The sequence below is a fragment of the Amphiura filiformis genome, chromosome 15, assembly GCF_039555335.1.
Source record: "Amphiura filiformis chromosome 15, Afil_fr2py, whole genome shotgun sequence".
Taxonomy (NCBI): Eukaryota; Metazoa; Echinodermata; class Ophiuroidea; order Amphilepidida; family Amphiuridae; genus Amphiura; species Amphiura filiformis.
Genome location: NC_092642.1, coordinates 14,058,392 through 14,078,441, shown reverse-complemented (window position 1 = coordinate 14,078,441; position 20,050 = coordinate 14,058,392). Strand labels below are relative to the sequence as shown.

The following is a 20,050-nucleotide window of genomic DNA, read 5'->3' as shown; positions in this document are numbered from 1 at the left end:
GCTGCAAGTGAAAAAAAAAGGTTTTGCAACAATGCAAAAAATGTTTCACATGAATATTTACTATGTGTAGTGTTCACTACCCATATCATCGTAGGCATTTTGTGAACTAATATATTTATATAACGGATTATGCACAAAAATAATAATTTCAAAGTACATGTTCTAAATATGTTTTAATTTTATGTTTTATGTTTTAATTTTAGTCGACATAGTATGGACCAAAATGACGACCATGTACATTTTATAGACAATATTAGCCTAATATTGCTTTTGGTAGGTTCATTCATATCTTGAAATCTCTGCAATGGCCATTTTACAGGGGGTCTTTAAAAATGTTTACTTCAATTGGAAATATAATGTTCAACAGGGGGAAAGATGTTCTCCAAAAAGGGGGCGGGTACCAGTTACTTCTTCTCCCACTGGCATTAAGTCATATTGCAGGCAAGAGTATAATACAGCTAGATCATGTAGATTGAGCAGGAAATATGTTAAGCAGTGAAGAATATCTAAATATTGAGCAGCAGTACTGTTTTGAACATAAGCTATGACAACAAATATATTTACTGCAAATAAAATTTTCAGTTAAAATATACAGCCCTTGAAAACCAGTAAGGAAATAAAGGCAAGTATATGAATAACACCTTCAAAAATGCAATGCCCCCCCCCCTTACTGTTCTCAAAACAAATTTCTTTATATTTATGTAGACCGTCTTTGTAGAATTATTGATTTAGTTTTCAGAGCCTAAGTTTTTCAAATGTCTGATTTTTACACAATTGCAATGTAATTTAGTAAACTGACATACCCTGAAAAAAATATTGTTTTTTAAAAAAATAAAATGACGAAATACATTGTTTAATTATTACGATCAAAATATTAGTAAAACAAGTCATGTATGTAATAAGGCGCGTATCCAGGAATTCGTAGACCGGGTTTTGTGAAGTACAAAATGGATAGATAGATAGATAGATAAATGGTTTATTAAGATGCACTCGCAGTAAAAACTGAATTGCCACATATTTACAAAATATAATAAACATATTAACACATTATTCATTAAAATTGACATTAAAATTGACATAAAAGATTGATGAGAACACATTTGCATTAAAATTGTTCATAATATTGCACATGATAATAATGATAAAAGATCACATTAGTTGGTCATTGTACAGTTTGGTGAGATAGGGTATTGGACTTTCTTGGTAGCGTTTAGTTCTGCAACGCACAGTGGTCAGATGATCTGAATTACGTAAGTAGCAGACTTGTGCTACTGCCGACAGGAGAGGTAGCCATTCGCGGAATTGATGAGAACTCATCATTGCATTGACGAATGTTACACAGATATGTTTCCTTCTCTCAGTCAACACGGTAAGGTTGCATGTGGTCAAAGCCTCATCATAGGTGGAGTATTTGTTGCCCAGGATGATCTTGCAAGCCCGCTTTTGCACACGTTCAATGGCGGATTGTTGTTTGGCGGTGATGCTTGAATGCCAAACCGGAGCAACGTATTCTGTAAGTGGTCTGACGTAGCCAACATATATTGTCACAAGATCTTCAATCGGCAAGTCAAACCTTTTCAGCAGCTTCAGCATGTGAAGCCTACCGTTGGCTTTCTTCAGCATTTGATCAATGTGAGTTGACCATGTCAAGTCAGCTGAGATTTGGACGCCAAGGATTTTGGTGACATCCACCTGATTAAGATTAGTGTTACAGAGTTTCAGCACGTGATTTAGCGGTCGCTTTAAGAACGAGATTGACATATATGCGCACTTCTCAGGATTGAGCTTCATGTTGTTCTCATTTGACCAGTCTGCAAAAGTGTTCAACTGATCTTGGATGGTGGTAGGCTGCGTTGCCTTAGCTGATTCTATGATGGTCATGTCGTCAACATATTTGAGAACACAGATAGACGATGGTGTGTCAACAAGTGCAGAATTAATCATGACAAGAAATCCATTTGGACCGAATAAGGTGCCTTGGGGTAAACTTCCCTTCAGCGTTATCCACGATGAAATGGCGCCTTTGTACCGAACACATTGTGCTCTTTGCGTAAGGAAGCTGCAAAGCCACGCAACCACAGGGGGACGGACTCCAAGATTGATTAATTTGCGAATGAGTACATTGTGGTTTATGCGGTCAAGCGCTTTGCTGAAGTCAGTGACCACCAGCGTACTGTGGCTTCCTGGTTTGTCTGCATTTTTGTGTAGTGTATGCAACAGTTTGACAAGGTAGTGCGTAGTCGCCACCCCTTTCCGGTTTCCAAACTGGTTGGGATCAATATGTTCTTGAATATCGTCCATGAGCCACTGATTCATGAATGATTCGGCTACCTTAGCAAAATGGTCCATTAAAGATATTGGGCGGAGACTGTTATATGTTGCAGGCTTACTCTTGGGGATAGGGACCACCGTGCCCTTTCTGCACTGGGGTGGCACAACACCCTCTGCGTAAGATCTGTTAAGGATGTTGGAGAGTGGTAAGCTCAGTTCATACGAGAATTCGCAGATAATCCTACTTGGTATTCCGTCAGGACCTCCAGCTTTACCGCTCTTTATGTTATTCAGTTTTCTGTACACCTCATGCTGCTACACCACAAATGCTGAATTGTCAGACGATTCAAAAGATGGAAGATCATCCACATTAAGAGGTGGCTGGTCATTAGCAACTGATGCGAAATGTTCATTGATACTATTTGCCACAGCGACAAAGTCACTTGGGTTGACCCCTGGGGTGGAGCAATGTTTGATTCAGTTTTTGTCATATTAGCCATAACACGAATCTGCTGATACCACTTTGCCGGATTCGCTGATTTTAGTCGCTGTACCCGGTCACGGTAGAAGTCACGCTTTGCTTTGGATATTTCGTGCTGGACTTCGTTGCGCATGATTCTCCAATTGTGAGTGTTACCTTCATGGAAGGATTTCTGTCTCTTACAAATAAGCGATTTAATAGCTGGAGTGATCCAAGGTTTGTCATGTACATGAAGTTTCACTTTGCGACAAGGGAAGTGAAGTTGTATTGCCGAGTTCAGAGTTTTGTAGAAGGCACTGGTCTTATCACCTGTATTTGCCGCTTCAGTGACCTCAGTCCATGTATGACTAGTAATCCATCTGCCAAACTCATGAAGATTAGAGTCTTTCAGGGTCGTACTTTGCGGATGTGAACGCTGTTGGATCTGATTTCATGATCCTTTGGAGTCCATAATACAGTACGATGATCACTAGTCCCAAAAGATTAACTAGGTGATTTAAAAGTTAAAATAATTATTCAACTAAATTACAGTTTTATTTAGCTTGTCTAAATAGAACCAATTTACCTCAGCAGAGAATGGTTGAGCCCTTTGTCGTGTTCGTTATGGTTTGTATTCATTGCAAATCGGCCTCTTCAGTTCAGCCAATGGGCATTCTCCTTTTAACTGCAGTGTTTTTCTTAATATGATACCATTTCTTTTGTGTGTCAGTTTTATTTGTCTCAATATTTGAGTGCAAACACCACTATAGGTCTTGCTCCACTCTGACCCGCCAACATGTTCTTGCAAATACAGACTTTGTCTTTCAAGTGAAAGTTCATATTGTAATGCATATCTTTTTGCTATTATTATAATTATAGATGAACGTGCCCCTTTAGAGGATACCAATAAGTTATCGGAGCTATGTGATATACCGGAGAAACAGTATGTGGTGGCGGATGAAATAGAAAGTTATCCTCCGACTCTGACACTGAAGCAGGACCATAACCCAGGAACAGATACTCTTGCAAAGGAGGTAAGATTGATTGCAATTTAATTACTTAGTATATACATTGACCACAGTTTTGAACGAAAAGGAACAAATTCTCCTTAAAATATTGTGGTTTTTAATATTTTGCTCTCCCCACCATTCTTTGGCAACAATAAGCACTTCATCAACAATAATATAAGTTTTTTTTCTTCTTTTTTTCTTTAGCAAAGAAATTGCATATCTGAGCAGACCACTACCACATTCTGCCTCTACATTTGATGAATCAGGGAGAATTTCCCCCTTTTTCTCTATACCAACTGACGCAACCAATAATATTTCCTTGATACAACCAAACACAACAGCGAAAAAGGAGGAATAATGGAATCATTTGGACATAATGTTCGCATACAGATACAAGAAGGTGATATCACTAATGAAGACACTGAGTCCTTGGTGAGATTTATCTACCCTGGCGCAGATGATGTTGATGGATTATTGGATGCGGCTGGGGACCTTGTCCGACAAGAATATGCCCAAGAAAAAGCAAGAGGAGGACTGTATGTGAATCGAGGTGTCGTCTGTACATCTGCAGGGAACATAGGGCAAAACAAAAGACTATTCCACGTAGAAGTTCGGCTGGATGAAGGCCCCGCAAACTTTAGAACTGCTTTGCATACGACACTGAGGTCTGCAGATCGACAAGATCTAAAATCTATTGTGTTCCCTGGATTAGCATTATGTCGTGATGAGTTCCTAAATGCATATATGGATGTAGTCTATGAGTTTGAAGATTGTGAAAATCCAACATGTTTACGGTTAATCAGAACTGTGATTCCAGCGAAAAAAGTTGTGGCTCAAGCTGATGATGCTGTTCAGATTGATATGATTCAGATGATGAAATATATAGACATAAGTAAAAAGAAACTTGAGAATACCTATTTTCAGAGAGCAGGTAGGGGTAAGTTTGGCAACTTAATATATTATTTTGAAACTAAAATAATTAGCGCAGCAGTTGATAACATATCTACCAAAAATGTTGACAAGGTAAAGAAAGCAGCAAGTTTAACTAGAGCGGTTACCGCACCATAGCTGAACCATGGACCTTTGACAGTATATTATGGTAGATGTGAGATGTAGGGGTATACCTTCTTGAGATTTTGAGATAAGACAAGGACCAAAAATAGGAATATTGACCCAAGTGGGGAAATTATTTTTATTATATTCTTCACTTTTTTCTCTTTCATTTGACACTACTGGGAGGTCATACCTTCTTTGCATTGACCCAGGTCTCATGAGGAATGTCAACCCCCTATGGGGAAATTATTTGGATTATATTCTTACTTTTTTTCTCTTTCATCTTAGGATTTTGAAAAGGACCCAAAGTAGAAATATTGACCCTGGTCTTCTGAGGAGTGTCACCCCGGTGGGGAAAATGATTTTAATAAATTCTTTACTTCTTTCTCTTTCATTTGACACCATTCGGGGGATCATACCCTCTTGGCATTTTAACCCTAACAGTACCAGGTACTACAAAATACTATTTGATATACGCGCTGTTCGTGCATGCATATGCATCCCACGTGGTGTGATGACGCAATCACCCTAAGTGATATATAGGCACGGTTTCGCTGGCCAGTGAAGCTCAAGACCCATGGCAAAGTGTCACCGACCCAGTGCTTGGCATGCGATCGAGGGGTCTCAGGTTCGAATCCCACCCTGAGCAAACAACTTCTTTCTTTGTTTTCTCATTCATATATATTTTGTGAATAAGATGTGATTTGACCCACTTTAGACACGTTAATAAAATCCAAACTATTAACCCTAACAGGCCCAGGTACTACAAAATACTACTTGATATATGCGCTGTCCATGCGTGCATCCCACGTGGTGTGATGACGCAATCACCCTTATTGATATATAGGCACGGTTTCGCTGGCCAGCGAGCCCAAGACCCGTGGCAAAGTATCGCCAACCCAGTGCTTGGCATGCGAGGGGTCTCGGGTTTGAATCCAACCCAGAGCAAACAACTTCTTTCTTTGTTTTCTCTCTTTATTCCTTCCTTCTTTCCCTTCCCGTTGCCAAAAAGCCCCTGGCGGGTTAGGGTTAGAACATCTTTTAGTCCAGTATATCTCATAGGGTCAATGAGAAAATAAAGACTTTACATTTTGATAGAGAAAAGTGGGGATGAGGTTCCCCCAGGTTATATTTTGGTTTTGGTAACAATATCATTAAATTTTGGGTTTTATAAAGGAATGTTTCAAAACATTTTGTATGAAAATACACTATCAGGCCATCTTACATTAATACCTTGTCTCAAAGCTCTTCCCAAGTTCAAAACGTAATGCGGAATGCGGGGTTTGTTTTAAGGGTTTTTTTTTTTTCTGTGGGACGTGCTTTTTGACAAGAATATACCATCTTTTTTATTAAGCTTAGGCGTAGATCCTGGGGGATGGGGATAAATCCCCCCAATATTTTGCCAGGGGGGATGATCCATAAAATCACCCCCCCCCCATGTTGACGGCTGTATGTGGGTTTCTGACCAAATTAACCTCATATTTGGCCATTTTAGCCCCAAAAGTGCAAATTTTTGCGCGCTTCATTCTAATTTATTCCACCACTTTTGCACCATATTTCAACAGTTTAGCTTCAAAATGGCAAAATTTTCATGCGCATTTGGACCATAAACTTATTCTGTAGCCAAGAGATGCTGAATTCACTATACTTCAAGAATTTTCTCCAACCATCCCCCAACAGCAAAAAGAAATCAAGCCACTGCTTTTAAGGAGGTTCTATGTGGTCAAAATGAAGTTTTTGATTGAGATTTATGATTTAGGCTATTTTCACGTCTGATGATGCTAGACGTGAGATTTTTGTATGGTGAATTTTGAAAAAAAAAAGAGAGATTTTCTCAATCTAGGGGGAATTAATAACCTGAATTTTTTGTATTTTTTGATTTATTGAAATTTAATAAAATTATTTGGGTCTGCAATTTTCTTCAGAGTCGGTCAATGCTAATCAAACAATTTGTATATGCAAAACATTGACCTTGAAAGAATGTATTAGGGAACAACCCAAAAGTTTGATGAAGCCCTATAAACGAAAGTCCTTAAGGAGGGAGGGGGTCAAAAAGTCCGATTACATTTGTAAAGAAGTAGTTAAAACATCGGTCAAAGTTGATCTTTTTGTAAGGATTTAATATATAATTGTAAAATTTTAGTATTTTCTGAAGTAATTGACATTTTACAGTGGTTGCTTCAAAATGATTTCAAATAAATATAGAGTGCAACATGCAACTTGTAAGTTCTTTTTGTATGGGCGGAGCCATAGACGGAGAGCCATACTTTAATTTTGTTTTGCAATATTTGTTCGCACGTTTAAGGGTTTATCTAGCCACTGTGTAGATTGAAAGTTGCAGGATATATAGTATGTAATCGAATAAAGAAGTAGATAGATTTTCTATAATAATATGTGTTCAGGAGAGGAGATATTTAACAAAAACAAAAACACCCAAGTCCGTCAAATGCACGAATAAGAATACGTGTATAGTATAGGCCTATCCACCATTGGGGAATTGCCGCAGCTGATTAGAGTCGTTCATTTCGTGCGGTACATGATTAGAGTCGTTCATTTCGTGCGGTAAATAGCGGGCAATGGGCGTAATTTTTGTTTGCTTTTGTGTTGCTTTTTGGAAACACTCGCATTCGCTATAAAGTCGTTAATTTGTTTGCACAGACCTAGTCTCCTACACAGCCAATTTGTGTCGGGCGATCCAAACAAACATCGTGATAGCCACATACAGTCTGGCCCGAGGCACAGACTATCAAGTGTTTGTTTACCAGTGACCTTCAATAAAATCGATACTGTAGTACAAACATGCTATATACAGGGTGTCCCTGAAAGAACTGTATCGTCAGAAACTTAATTGTTTGGGTATTTTAACGCCACAACTAAACAAAACTAAATACTTGGTGTGGTTGAGCAATAAATCAGCTATCACATACTTTTTGAATTTTGACAAAAAGACAAAATATTAAGATTAGAAATTTAATAACGTGGCATAATCACTGCGCATCATAATTTTTACTTCATTTACTGTATAAAACATACATCTTTTGACTCATTATGACACCAGATTTTTTTTCTTTTTTGAGAAACAAAAATCCTTCCAAACTTTACATAGAGCCAAAAATTTACAAGATTAAATTTTTATTTTGGCATAACAATTTAGGGAATTTTGTTTTTGTTTGTTAACGTTTGTTTTAATACATAATCACTGGCGCACCCTTTCCAACGGTAAAAAAATGAATTTACTCTCAACATTTAATTTTGAGCATGGAGAAAGGAAATCATAATTTCCCTCCTGTTTCTCCCCATTTTCCCCTTCTGTTTTTCTTCTCTTTTTTTTCATTTTGCTTTTCACCTTTCACATTTTTTCTTCTCAGACAACCCTTGTTTACCAAAAGTAATAAATTTTATTTAATTTATGACGACACAGCATTCTGTCATCCCTGTCTACCTCCGCTCCAAAGGTTTGACCTGGTTGTTAAACCGGCGCAGGCCAGATGTCAGAACTGCAAATTAAACGCAGCAAGGTAGAGGTTGTAATATCGTGCACATAGCTACCTATACCTTGCTGTGTATAGTGAACCAGGAAAGTTGAGAAAGACTTTCTCAACTTTCCTGAGTGAACAGAGCACGTGTATTTTGCTCACTGGCAATTGATACAAACAGAAGGTATCAATAAATGGGACAGTATGAATGGATCATTTTTGAAGTTTATGTTGTGATGAAGTTTGGAAGTCAACATGTGCGATGATGATGAGTATTAGGGAACAAACCAAAAGATCAATGACGTCCTATAAACGAAACTAGTTTCGTTTAGGGGTGAGGGGGTAAAAATACTCGATTACGTTTGTACAAAACCATCGGTCTGAAGAATGTGTCATTATTATTATGTCAAAATTTTCAACATTTCATTATTACGTTTCTGGCAGGGAGGGAGGGGGTCGACTGAGAAATGAAACTAGTTACGTTTATAGGACGTCATCGATCTTTTGGTTTGTTCCTTATAGGGTCTACAGGGGTTTTAACAACATGGTGTATCGCCTAAACTTGGTCAGTTGTATTTGTAGTTGATGTTCTTACAGAGCTGAATAGATTTCGGGTTCATCCAAGGTCACCCAGGGTTCATCTGAGGTCAAATGACTAAAAACTGTCATATGGGCACGAAACTTGATGGATATAGTCAACACTTAAGAGTAAAAATTTTGGAAGGTCATTTCGGGGTCATCCGAGGTCACCCAGGGGCATCTGAGGTCAAATTACTAAAACTGTTATATGGGCACGAAACTTGGTGGGTATAGTCAACATTTAGAGTCAAATTAATGGAAGGTCATTTCGGTGTCATCCGAGGTCACCCAGGGGTCATCTGATGTCAAATTACTAAAAACTGACATAACAGCATGAAATTTGGTGAGTACAGTCAACATTAAGAATCAAATGTTTGGAAGGTCATTTGGGGGTAATCCAATGTCACTTAGGGGTCATCTGAGGTCAAATGACTAAAATCTGTCGTATGGGCATGAAGCTTGGTGGGTACAGTCAACATTGCTAGGAAACTGTCTATACATACAATAACTTCCAACACACGGCTCGGGTTGTTTTGGTAAAGCAATACCAACACCTGTTGTGAACTCGACACCACGAGGGGATATCCCATATCCCAACCCGTGCTCTGGGCATCTTGTAAAACATAAACATTACACAGCTGTGCGGCCTATTACATTTCCATATTATTTCCTTCTTTAATCACCCCACACTCCCCATCCACCATCCAGGCTTCGCCCATACAGGGTTCTGAAAAGAAACTCGCATCTAAACACAACCACTACCATACCATCACCCAACAACCTTACACACCAACCGCGTATGCCGAAAACCACGCAACCCGAGAACCGCTCTAGTTTTTAAAGCAACTGTACCGCACTTTGATTCTTTTTTATTTGAAAATCCAGCAAGTCCTAATTTTTATGAAGAAATATATTTCAAAATAAAATAGAATTGTTGTTTCTTAAACGTGATCAATATCCTAGCAATGTTGCAACCCTCCACAACCCAATCGACGGCCCTGTGCCCAATGCATACGGGTTGAATTTGTGATATTTGACACTTACGTTAGAGGGGCGGAGGGAGGGGTTAGCCTTCTAACGAAAGGACTTTCGTTTATAGGGCTTCATCGAACTTTTGGGTTGTTCCCTGACCTCCACCATCCACTGAGATTTGTCCAAATGCTTCACATTTCACATGAGTGTCCATTGCCAGTGGGTGCTTCGCATTTCAGCACAAAATCATTTGAAACATCAATTTAAGACTGATATTCAACTTCATTACAACCAAAATTTAATGAGTGATAGGCCCTATTATAGGCTCCGCATGCACTTGTGATTGCATCTGAAACTAATAGAACGTGACACATTACACACAGAGCATTACATGCGGTTACGCATACCAGTCTGTAATATGTGCTGTTACCTATGCTGTGAATATGCGTACATGCTCTACCTTGATGTAAACAACTTTATAGTACTTGGGCAAAAGAGTGAAATTTTCTCTTTAAATCACACTATTTTTGTAGTAATATAACAGAAATAAAGAGGAATGCACTAAGGGGATGCAGTATCTCTTCCACCCCCCCCCCCCAAATGTGTCCTAGCAGTAAAAATGTAAAATCATTGGTGAGGTATAGCAGAATGTGAGTGAGCATTGAGTGAGAGAGTGAAGTAGGTCTTGTTAGAAGGAGAGAATGGGTGTGTGCATGGGCCCCGGGCATGGGCATCAATCCTGGAGGGACAGGGGGGACATGCACCCCACCTTTCGGCAAAATGACCCATTTTCAGGGCCACACATCGCTAGACCAGTGCAAATGTAAAAAAAAAATTAAATTGTTTGTAAATTGCTTAAAAGTGAAGGATATTAAGTCATTCAAATTGTCATTTGGTATTTTTGAAATGAAAAATTTTATATACTCTCAGTTTACAGATTCATGTAATTGCCTTAGTTTGTCCTAGATACACAGCTTTTGGCTGAACCACTAGTAGGCTATGTTAGCACAACTATGACATATTATAGACAAATGTACTAAAATTTGAATTTTGATGATTGTCTGGATCCCGGGGTCTGGATGAACAAATCACTGAATGGGCCTTTTAATTAAAATGAGTGTAATGAGAGCTCTCTTCTTACAGAAAATGGATTCCAGTGTCCATAGTGTCACTCTGATTATTTGGGACCCCCATCCTCAAAAGATTACAATCAATAACCCCCATATGCCTATGTAAGCAATGAATAAGCACTTGTTCTATCATTCTCATTTCAGATTCTCCCCTAAGTGATGTAGTCCTGCAAGCTCTATCAACTCAACTTGGACATGAGTGGGAACAACTTGTTACTCATTTAGGTTGCTCAAAAGAGGAGATCCACAGGATCAAAGTAGATCATCATCTTCCAGTTGATAACCAGATCTTCAACCTACTGGTGTCATGGAGACAACAGCAACCATCAATATCAGATATGAAGGAAACATTTGTAGCAGCATTGCGTAATAGTGGCCGTAAAGATCTTGCCGATTTACTTACAAGTATGATTTCCTTTATCTCTTCCTTTTCAAAAAGTATGTGAATGATATATCAGTTTTTTATTATTTTTTCATTCTTTGAAAGCTTTTGACGATTCAAAAATATTGCCTTTTTACTTGAGATGCATCATTCTACAGTACAACATAATTTCATTAATGACATACCTAGTGTCACAAAGAAAGGTTACATGTAGAAAATGAACAGAATTTTGCGATGGTACAAAAAAACCATGTCAATTTTTCAGATATTATTTATTCATCCTTGTTCCGGAATGTGTGGAATAAGTATGCAAGTTGTGAACTTCACATTCACATGTACCAGTAGAGGCTACATAGATTATGTCATGAAAAGAACATTTATATTTAGAGGTTAATGACTGTGCATCAGTTGTTTTGAGGGTATTGTGAAATATCTAAACATTCTGCTTTGGAACCGAGGAATATCCCGATCCGAGGTCCAAAGGACAATGTTTAGATATTTCACAATATCCGAAAAATAACTGATGCAAAGTCATTAACCTCATTCATAACCGTCACTTTTCACTTTTTTTAATTCAATTTACGTCACATTTTCTTTTCTTAATTTGAAAACAGAACACAATTTTAACTTTATCTGTCGTTTTCTGTGTAAAAAATCGAATAGCCCATTAAGGAAATACCGCTAGCGACCAATCACACTAGCACACAATCAATCATGCGATGTTCAAATAGGCGTAACACATCACGTAACATGGTCATTGTAGAGCGTACTTTTAGCTACATCACGAGACGCGGTCATTATACTTTTTCAATGACCTGCATTTGCGTCCGCGTATTTAAAAGTTATTGTCTCAAGACATCAGGAAAACACAACACCAAAGCATTGATTAGACTCTGCATTGCCCTCACGATCATGAGGACCATTTATTAAGCTATTTATGACCATTCAACAATTTATATTCATATACATAAATATAATTGAGATACATAATGATAGATTTCATAGCACTTTCATAGCAATTAAGACCTGACATAATATAAATAGAAATAACCATACTGAATTAGTTATCTTCCAATAAATATTATTAATAACACAATACAAGAATTATTGGAAAATGTGTACAACAAGCCAACCATACAGGCTGGACATGCAAGAATTGACTTCTGTATCACATTTAACCAAATTTCATCTTAAGCAAATACAGATACCTCTTTGGATCAAACAGAGGATTGAATTGGAAATCAATATTTATAACATAATTATTAAATAAACAGAAATCTCCAAAAGAAGAAACAATGCCAACTCTATCAATGAATTAAACCTTTAAATCCCTATATAAACTGGTAATTATTGAAAAGTGAGCCAAAATTTACTATAAAATAATATTAATAAATGAAATAATCCACTGACAAAAACAATCAAGCCAAAAAGATACTTCAAATAAGCATAAATTACTCTACATAAAGCGTAGTAGAAAGTGGAGACAATCTACTGACGAGATTCCTCAGGATTTGAAGAAACTCCAGACAACGCAGCATAGTAGAAAGTGGAGACAATCTACTGACGAGATTCCTCAGGATTTGAAGAAACTCCAGACAAAGCAGCATAGTAGAAAGTGGAGACAATCTACTGACGAGATTCTTCAGGATTTGAAGAAACTCCATACAAAGCATTTATTAAGCCAGCACAAAGCGTAGTAGAAAGTGGAGACAATCTACAGACGAGATTCTTCAGGATTTGAAGAACTCCATACAAAGCATTCATTAAGCCAGCACAAAGCATAGTAGAAAGTGGAGACAATCTACAGGCGAGATTATTCAGGATTTGAAGAACTCCATACAAAGCATTCATTAAGCCAGCACAAAGCGTAGTAGAAAGTGGAGACAATCTACAGACGAGATTCTTCAGGATTTGAAGAACTCCATACAAAGCATTCATTAAGCCAGCACAAAGCGTAGTAGAAAGTGGAGACAATCTACAGACGAGATTCTTCAGGATTTGAAGAACTCCATACAAACCATTCATTAAGCCAGCACAAAGCGTAGTAGAAAGTGGAGACAATCTACAGACGAGATTCTTCAGGATTTGAAGAACTCCATACAAACCATTCATTAAGCCAGCACAAAGCGTAGTAGAAAGTGGAGACAATCTACAGACGAGATTCTTCAGGATTTGAAGAACTCCATACAAAGCATTCATTAAGCCAGCACAAAGCGTAGTAGAAAGTGGAGACAATCTACAGACGAGATTCTTCAGGATTTGAAGAACTCCATACAAAGCATTCATTAAGCCAGCACAAAGCGTAGTAGAAAGTGGAGACAATCTACAGACGAGATTCCTCAGGATTTGAAGAAACTCCAGACAAAGCAGCGTAGTAGAAAGTGGAGACAATCTACTGACGAGATTCCTCAGGATTTGAAGAAACTCCAGACAAAGCAGCATAGTAGAAAGTGGAGACAATCTACTGACGAGATTCCTCAGGATTTGAAGAAACTCCAAACAACGCAGCGTAGTAGAAAGTGGAGACAATCTACTGACGAGATTCCTCAGGATTTGAAGAAACTCCAGACAAAGCAGCATAGTAGAAAGTGGAGACAATCTACTGACGAGATTCCTCAGGATTTGAAGAAACTCCAGACAACGCAGCGTAGTAGAAAGTGGAGACAATCTACTGACGAGATTCTTCAGGATTTGAAGAAACTCCAGACAAAGCGGAGAGTAGCATAATTTGACATACTTTCATTGAAGCATCTTTGACAAATGAGATAACTGATTTACCCTTCCAGCTACTGGGAGGGTGGGTGGGATTTTTTGGTCCAGCATGATCGGAGGAGCAAATGCAAGTGGCTTACTAAGAAAGGTATGAACACAACAAAGGAAATGGAATTAAAGCAGATACCTGATTGGCTGCACCCCACTAAAGTGCCATCTGAATGGCCAGGAATCTGGGATTGTTGCTATAACAACACAACAACTCCTACAACATTCCAATACCATGACCCAAATCAATAGCATAAGTTTCAAGAGCACTTGATATGGCTCAAGTGGAACTGATAGGATAATTGTCCAGACTTGGCTGCACATGAATGCCCAAGTTTCCCTGATGCTGAGACAATCTGGTTTTTAAAAGATTTTCAACTTTGAAAAACGTCATTATCTGTGATTGGATCGCACTTGCTGTGTGTATTAATAAGGTTATGAATTGTTAACCTTAACTTTAGATTATCATCCAAAATATATATGTACATGCATGGAACCTTTTGAGGAAACAAAGATCTTATAACATATAACATTGAATTCAGTTTGTAAACATTGTTTGAACACCACACAAAGAACGCTTTCAAATGAAAAAACAAGATTTAAAAAAATCTCAAACCAAAATGTTACAAGCTATATTCTATTTGGTAGCATCTGTGTGTAATACATGTGCCATCACAGGCGGTGTATCTGTAGGGCACATGTACTTAGTCCATTTGTCTTTCTCTGTGTGTAATACTTGTGCGATCAAATGCGGTGCATCTGTAGCATGCGATGCAGCGCAAATTAACTGCAGTTAATTTGCGCTGCATCGCATGCTACAGATGCACCGCATTTGATCGCACAAGTATTACACACAGAGAAAGACAAATGGACTATATAGATCACTTAAATTTTTCTAATGATTGTGACAAGTAATTTGTTGTTTGTTAACTTACCATTTCATTGCCAAACAATTGTACACTTTTTCAGAGTGTTCCTCGGAAGCCTGGTTACAGCCACATGTCTTTGATTTGAAACTTTGCAGAAAAGAGCTAAGACAGTTCTACGAAGATGAAAAAGCTACTATCTCTATTATTCCATATGACTTTGAAGGTGGACTAGCTATCGAGGATATTTTTGTGGAACTGGAATTGCATGAAGAAGATGCAACAACTAAGGAGATCAGAATGCGAAAGTTAAGATCATATAATGCACTAGTAGACTTAGAGCAGGTGTCAAAGAAAAAGGTTCTTGTATGTGGGGGGCCTGGTAGTGGGAAAACAACCCTGGTGTCAAAACTTTCCTATGACTGGTCATGCAACATTGACCCAAACACAGGTGAAAATGTTGCAGACACAGCCTTGTCCAAATATTCATTGCTACTTACTTTGAACATGAGAGAGCTAAAAAGTGGTATGAGTCTTGCTGAAGCTGTGCTAGATCAACTACTGCCAGCTGATTCTGTGATCTCAGAAGAAGGTTTGAAAGCCTATATTCAGGGTTATCAAGATGAGGTTTTGATTATATTAGATGGATATGATGAATACCCTGGTAGTCTTGCAGTAGACACTGGATTTGGTGGTTCATCAAATTGGTCCAAATGTCAGAAAGATGAGATAATGAATGTGCTGTGTACTTCAAGAATGGTAGATAGTTGCTTGATTGTAACATCCCAACCTCATAGGGTATCAGAGTTTGGAAAAGCTATCATGAAATATGCAAATGTAGCACTGACTGGATTTTCAAAGGAAAACATCAAGACGTATATCTACAAGTTTTTTGAAATGAGTGAAGATTGCAATGTTAGTATAGAAGAGCAATATAACAGAGCCAACATAGAGAAGTTTATAACAGAGATAGAAGGCAATGGTGCCTTGAATACTTTGGCAAGATCTCCGGTGATTCTTGCATTTCTGTGCCTTTTGTGGAGAGATTCACAAGAATTGCCTAAAAGGGTGACACACCTGTATGAAGAGTTAGTGGCTCATTTGGTCAGACGATGGTATGACAGGGAGAACAACACAGAGCCTGATCAGATTGAAGTTAGAGAAATATCTGAAGATCTGCTGATGAGTGTAGGTAAGCTGGCATTAGAAGGCATATTTGAGGACCAACTAACCTTTAATGCTAAAGCCTTTGATTATGTGCGTCTTGAGACAGCTTGCAGGGCAGGTCTTTTGTCAAGGGAGAAGAAACGGTCCAAATTTAAGATAGTGGAGGAGGTTAGTTTTGTGCACAAAACATTCCAGGAAATGTGTGGTGGGAAATATCTAGCAAATCTTGTCACCAAAGATCCAGAGAAATTTAATGATTATCTCCAGCAAATTACAGAGGCAAATATTGATAATCTGGAGTACATGCTGAGGTTTTGTTGTGGAACGTCCAAGAAAGCAGCTGCATCAATTATACCAGTAGCTGTAGAGTTATCTTACCAGTTGATTTTCAAAATTGGAGATGATTGCAGACTTGCTTACGTTGATGTCAAACAGGATCCTTGGAGACTGCCTTTGCTGCTTTTGTTTGAAAGTCAATGTCCCGAAGAGTACCATCTGTTGAAACCATTATTTAATCGATCCAAGCTTGGAATATGCTTTCACAATGCTGAGGTCATTGTTGCTGCAAAGTACTTCTTTGACATCTTGGATAATTTAAGGAAAGCCAAAAAGCCCAACATGCTTGAAGAAGTTTCCGAAATGGAACTTGTAGGAATCAGAGCTCAAGATGTGAACGGGGCATCTAAACTGATTCGCAACATGCAAAGTGCAAAAGAGCTGAAGCTTGTATTCTTAACCAGATCAGAGTATGAAGAAATGGAGCAACTTGGGAGGAGCATTAGTCAACTGCCAGCTCTGGCTACTTTGATTCTTGAAGGAAGAGATTGTGATACATCAGGGATCATTGGTCAGCTGGCTAGAAATCCCAATAGCACCAAATCAATGCAGGAGTTTGCTTGTAATTTGAGTAGCTTTAGCATTCATGCCTTGACAATATTCCTATCAAGACAACCTTCTTTGGTACGGCTGAAGCTGCTTGACAACAGGATGACAGAGGAAGATATTGGGCATTTGCTGGAAGGTATCCAGGAGGCCAAATTAGAAGTGCTTGAGATCTTTTGGAATCTGGTAGGAAAATCTAGTAGATACATCAGGTCATTTCTTCCGACTCTTCAGTCTTTGTATCTAAGCAACACCAAGATGAATCCTGATGACTGGAGAGAAATCTTTTGTGACTTGTCAAAAGCTGTTCATATAGAGAAGATTGATTTGACTTGGAACAACATCGAAGTGCGGTTATGATGCTTGCTGACACAGGTACTGCATTGTCCAAGTTGCGTATTCTTATCTTGAGGAAAGGATATTTTGTGTTGGGAAGAGATGACATGGATATTTTAGGTCGATGGTTAGGCAGTCTTGTGAATTTGGAAAACTTAGACCTGAGTGACAACGATATTGGAGAAGCATCAGATGAGTTTCCTGAACAGCTATCGAAGCTTACAAGTCTGACTCGTCTCAATCTGAGTGCTACAGGATTGCGGAAATCAACTTTCAGGAAAGTTGGATCCGCACTGAAAGCCATGCCCAATCTCAAGCAGCTTCACTTGGCAGAGAATGGTGTAGGTGAGGCCATTGTGGACATTGCAGATGGTCTCAAAGGTTTGTCAGAGCTGACTTGGTTGAACCTGGAAGAGTGTGAAATGGAATCAGATGGTATGGTAGCTCTTACAGGTGCCTTTGATGGCTTGTTGAACTTGACCAACTTTTATCTGCATGGGAATTCAAAGATAACACCATCAGGAGTAGAGGTGTTATTTCAAAACCTTCACAGGCTGCAGAAACTTGAGTGTCTTGAGATGAGAGGATTGGAGATTGCCTATGAACCTTGCAGTCTTATGGTCAAAGAGTGCTTTGATGAACTTAGGTGGAGACCTCATCTATATGGTGGATGTGAAAAAGTAGTTTTGGACAAGATTAATTCAGAGGATGTCAAGAAAATTACATCTACTGTTGAAAGATTTGCATCAGATTCTTAAGGAGGAAAAAAAGGCCGGTAGCATGGTGGCATAGTGGTTGAGTGATCAGACTCATCATCACAAGGTTGTGGGTTCGAGTCACATCGCGATCAATGTGTTGTTTCCTTGAGCTAGTCACTTAGAAAGGATGGTAGCTTAGCAGTAAAGTGATCAGACTCATCATCACAGGGTTGTGGGTTCGAGTTACATTGGGGCCAAAGTGTTGTTTCCTTGGGCAAGGTTCTTATCCTGTTTGATTCACTTCACCCGGGTGTACAATGGTGAGCTCTTACAAGTAGTCATGTAGGATTCATTGTTGCTGGCAGCCATATGGCATGGTGTGATATATCCAAGTAGCAGCTATAAAAATCATAAATGTCAGCATTTATTTACTATTTTGAAATCTGTGTCTGAATCTTTTTAAGAAATCCTAGAGCATGAACAAATTATCCTCATTTTATTTATTTTGTTTTTATTTTATTTTATTATTCATTGCCAAATTATGGTAGAATTATACTAATAAATCACATTAAAATGCACTTACAGATTTAATTTCTTAGTATTTCTACAATTATATGCTGTTATTAGACTAATTCCAATCAGCCGTCTACACTTCGCATGTACTGTGTATGCTTCGTAGTGACGACTGATTATCTTACAGCCAATATCATGACGGATTTCGGAAAACTATTCAATGCGACTTTGGTTGTGCGCCAGAAGCGACTGACTAGCTGGCGCCCTTGTACCGCGTCGCTGAACGCGCGCCGCTGTGACAAGATCGCGCTCTGAACTTCTAAAAACAACAAACTCGGTCAAAAGGTCAATTTGGACACAACTGCGCATGCTCTATGCCACAGGAATCCTGTTGCAAAATCCGTCACTTTTTTTCCACGTAGTTTTCTCAGTCGTCAATCCAGACGGTTGACGACTGAGGGCAGCAGTCTATGCTGTTATGTGGGTGCCGCCATATTGGATTTGGAGCAAGTGATATATTTTGTGATTTTTGCCCCAATTTTTAAGCTTTTTTCAATGAAACTTTGCTTCTAACAAATGCCCCCTTCAAAAATTGCATACCCCAGGGCATTTATTACAGACAATACAATATAATGAATAATTAAATGGAACCTTTTTCTTTGAAGCTGCTTAAGGATAAATTCAGCAAGACAATGTATATAGCAGTTGCTGATGTGCCCACTATGAGCAATAGTGCCTTAAACACATGAATAATTAAAGCCAGTTGTCTTCTTCAGAAAACAATTTTAATGGAGTTAATTAATTAAAATGACTGTATCAAGGGGTTAGTGCAAGAAGGCTCCATCTGCAACAGCTGCCAGGTAACATATTTTTAGATGTGTATATACAGTGGAAACTCGTTAATACAAGCTCTGATAATACAAAAAACCTGATAAGACAAGCTTGATTTTCAGGTCCCTGGCACTGAATCCCTATGTAATATAGCTTAATATGTGATGGATAAGACAAAATCCTGATAAGACAAACTAAATTTTGTGGCCCCACAAATTTCGTATTAAAGAGTTTCCACTGTACATGTATACAATATGTAATGCAGAATTTGTCAAATTTCTTTAAGGCAGCTATATAATTACAAGTGGCTTTCTTGCACTATCCCTTTGATACATATGTGTAGATTAGATGACAATCTAGAAGGTCATACCAACAAGTAATGGCTATTCAATAAAGGGGATTTCCCCATAATTAGGGCAAGAAAAAGTATGTCTCAAAGCTGCCATGCATTTTGCAGTGCACATATGTGACCTGCTACCACAAACTCAGTGTAAAGTCGCCACAACTTTATACTCATTTTGGTAGTTGGTAGTTGGTAGTTCTAGATATTTGGTCTTGACTAAATTGATGTTCTTAGTTTGCTGCCACCTGTACAAGCCAGTAGTATTATCCTTCGTGAATGGCCCATTGTGCCCCCATTAACAAAGGACATAGAGACATACTT

General features: G+C 38.4%; 1 protein-coding gene across 1 annotated transcript; it reads left to right on the top strand.

The window, feature by feature from the left end:
* Window positions 1-3,615: 3,615 nt before the first annotated feature.
* LOC140171278 (NLR family CARD domain-containing protein 4-like) lies at window positions 3,616-18,530 on the top strand. Its single transcript, XM_072194508.1, is given in 5 exon segments — window positions 3,616-3,765; window positions 3,946-4,678; window positions 11,096-11,356; window positions 15,063-17,353; window positions 17,356-18,530. Coding segments are annotated over 4 exon segments (3,879 nt in total). The 5' UTR covers window positions 3,616-3,765; window positions 3,946-4,098; the 3' UTR covers window positions 18,103-18,530.
* Window positions 18,531-20,050: the final 1,520 nt, after the last annotated feature.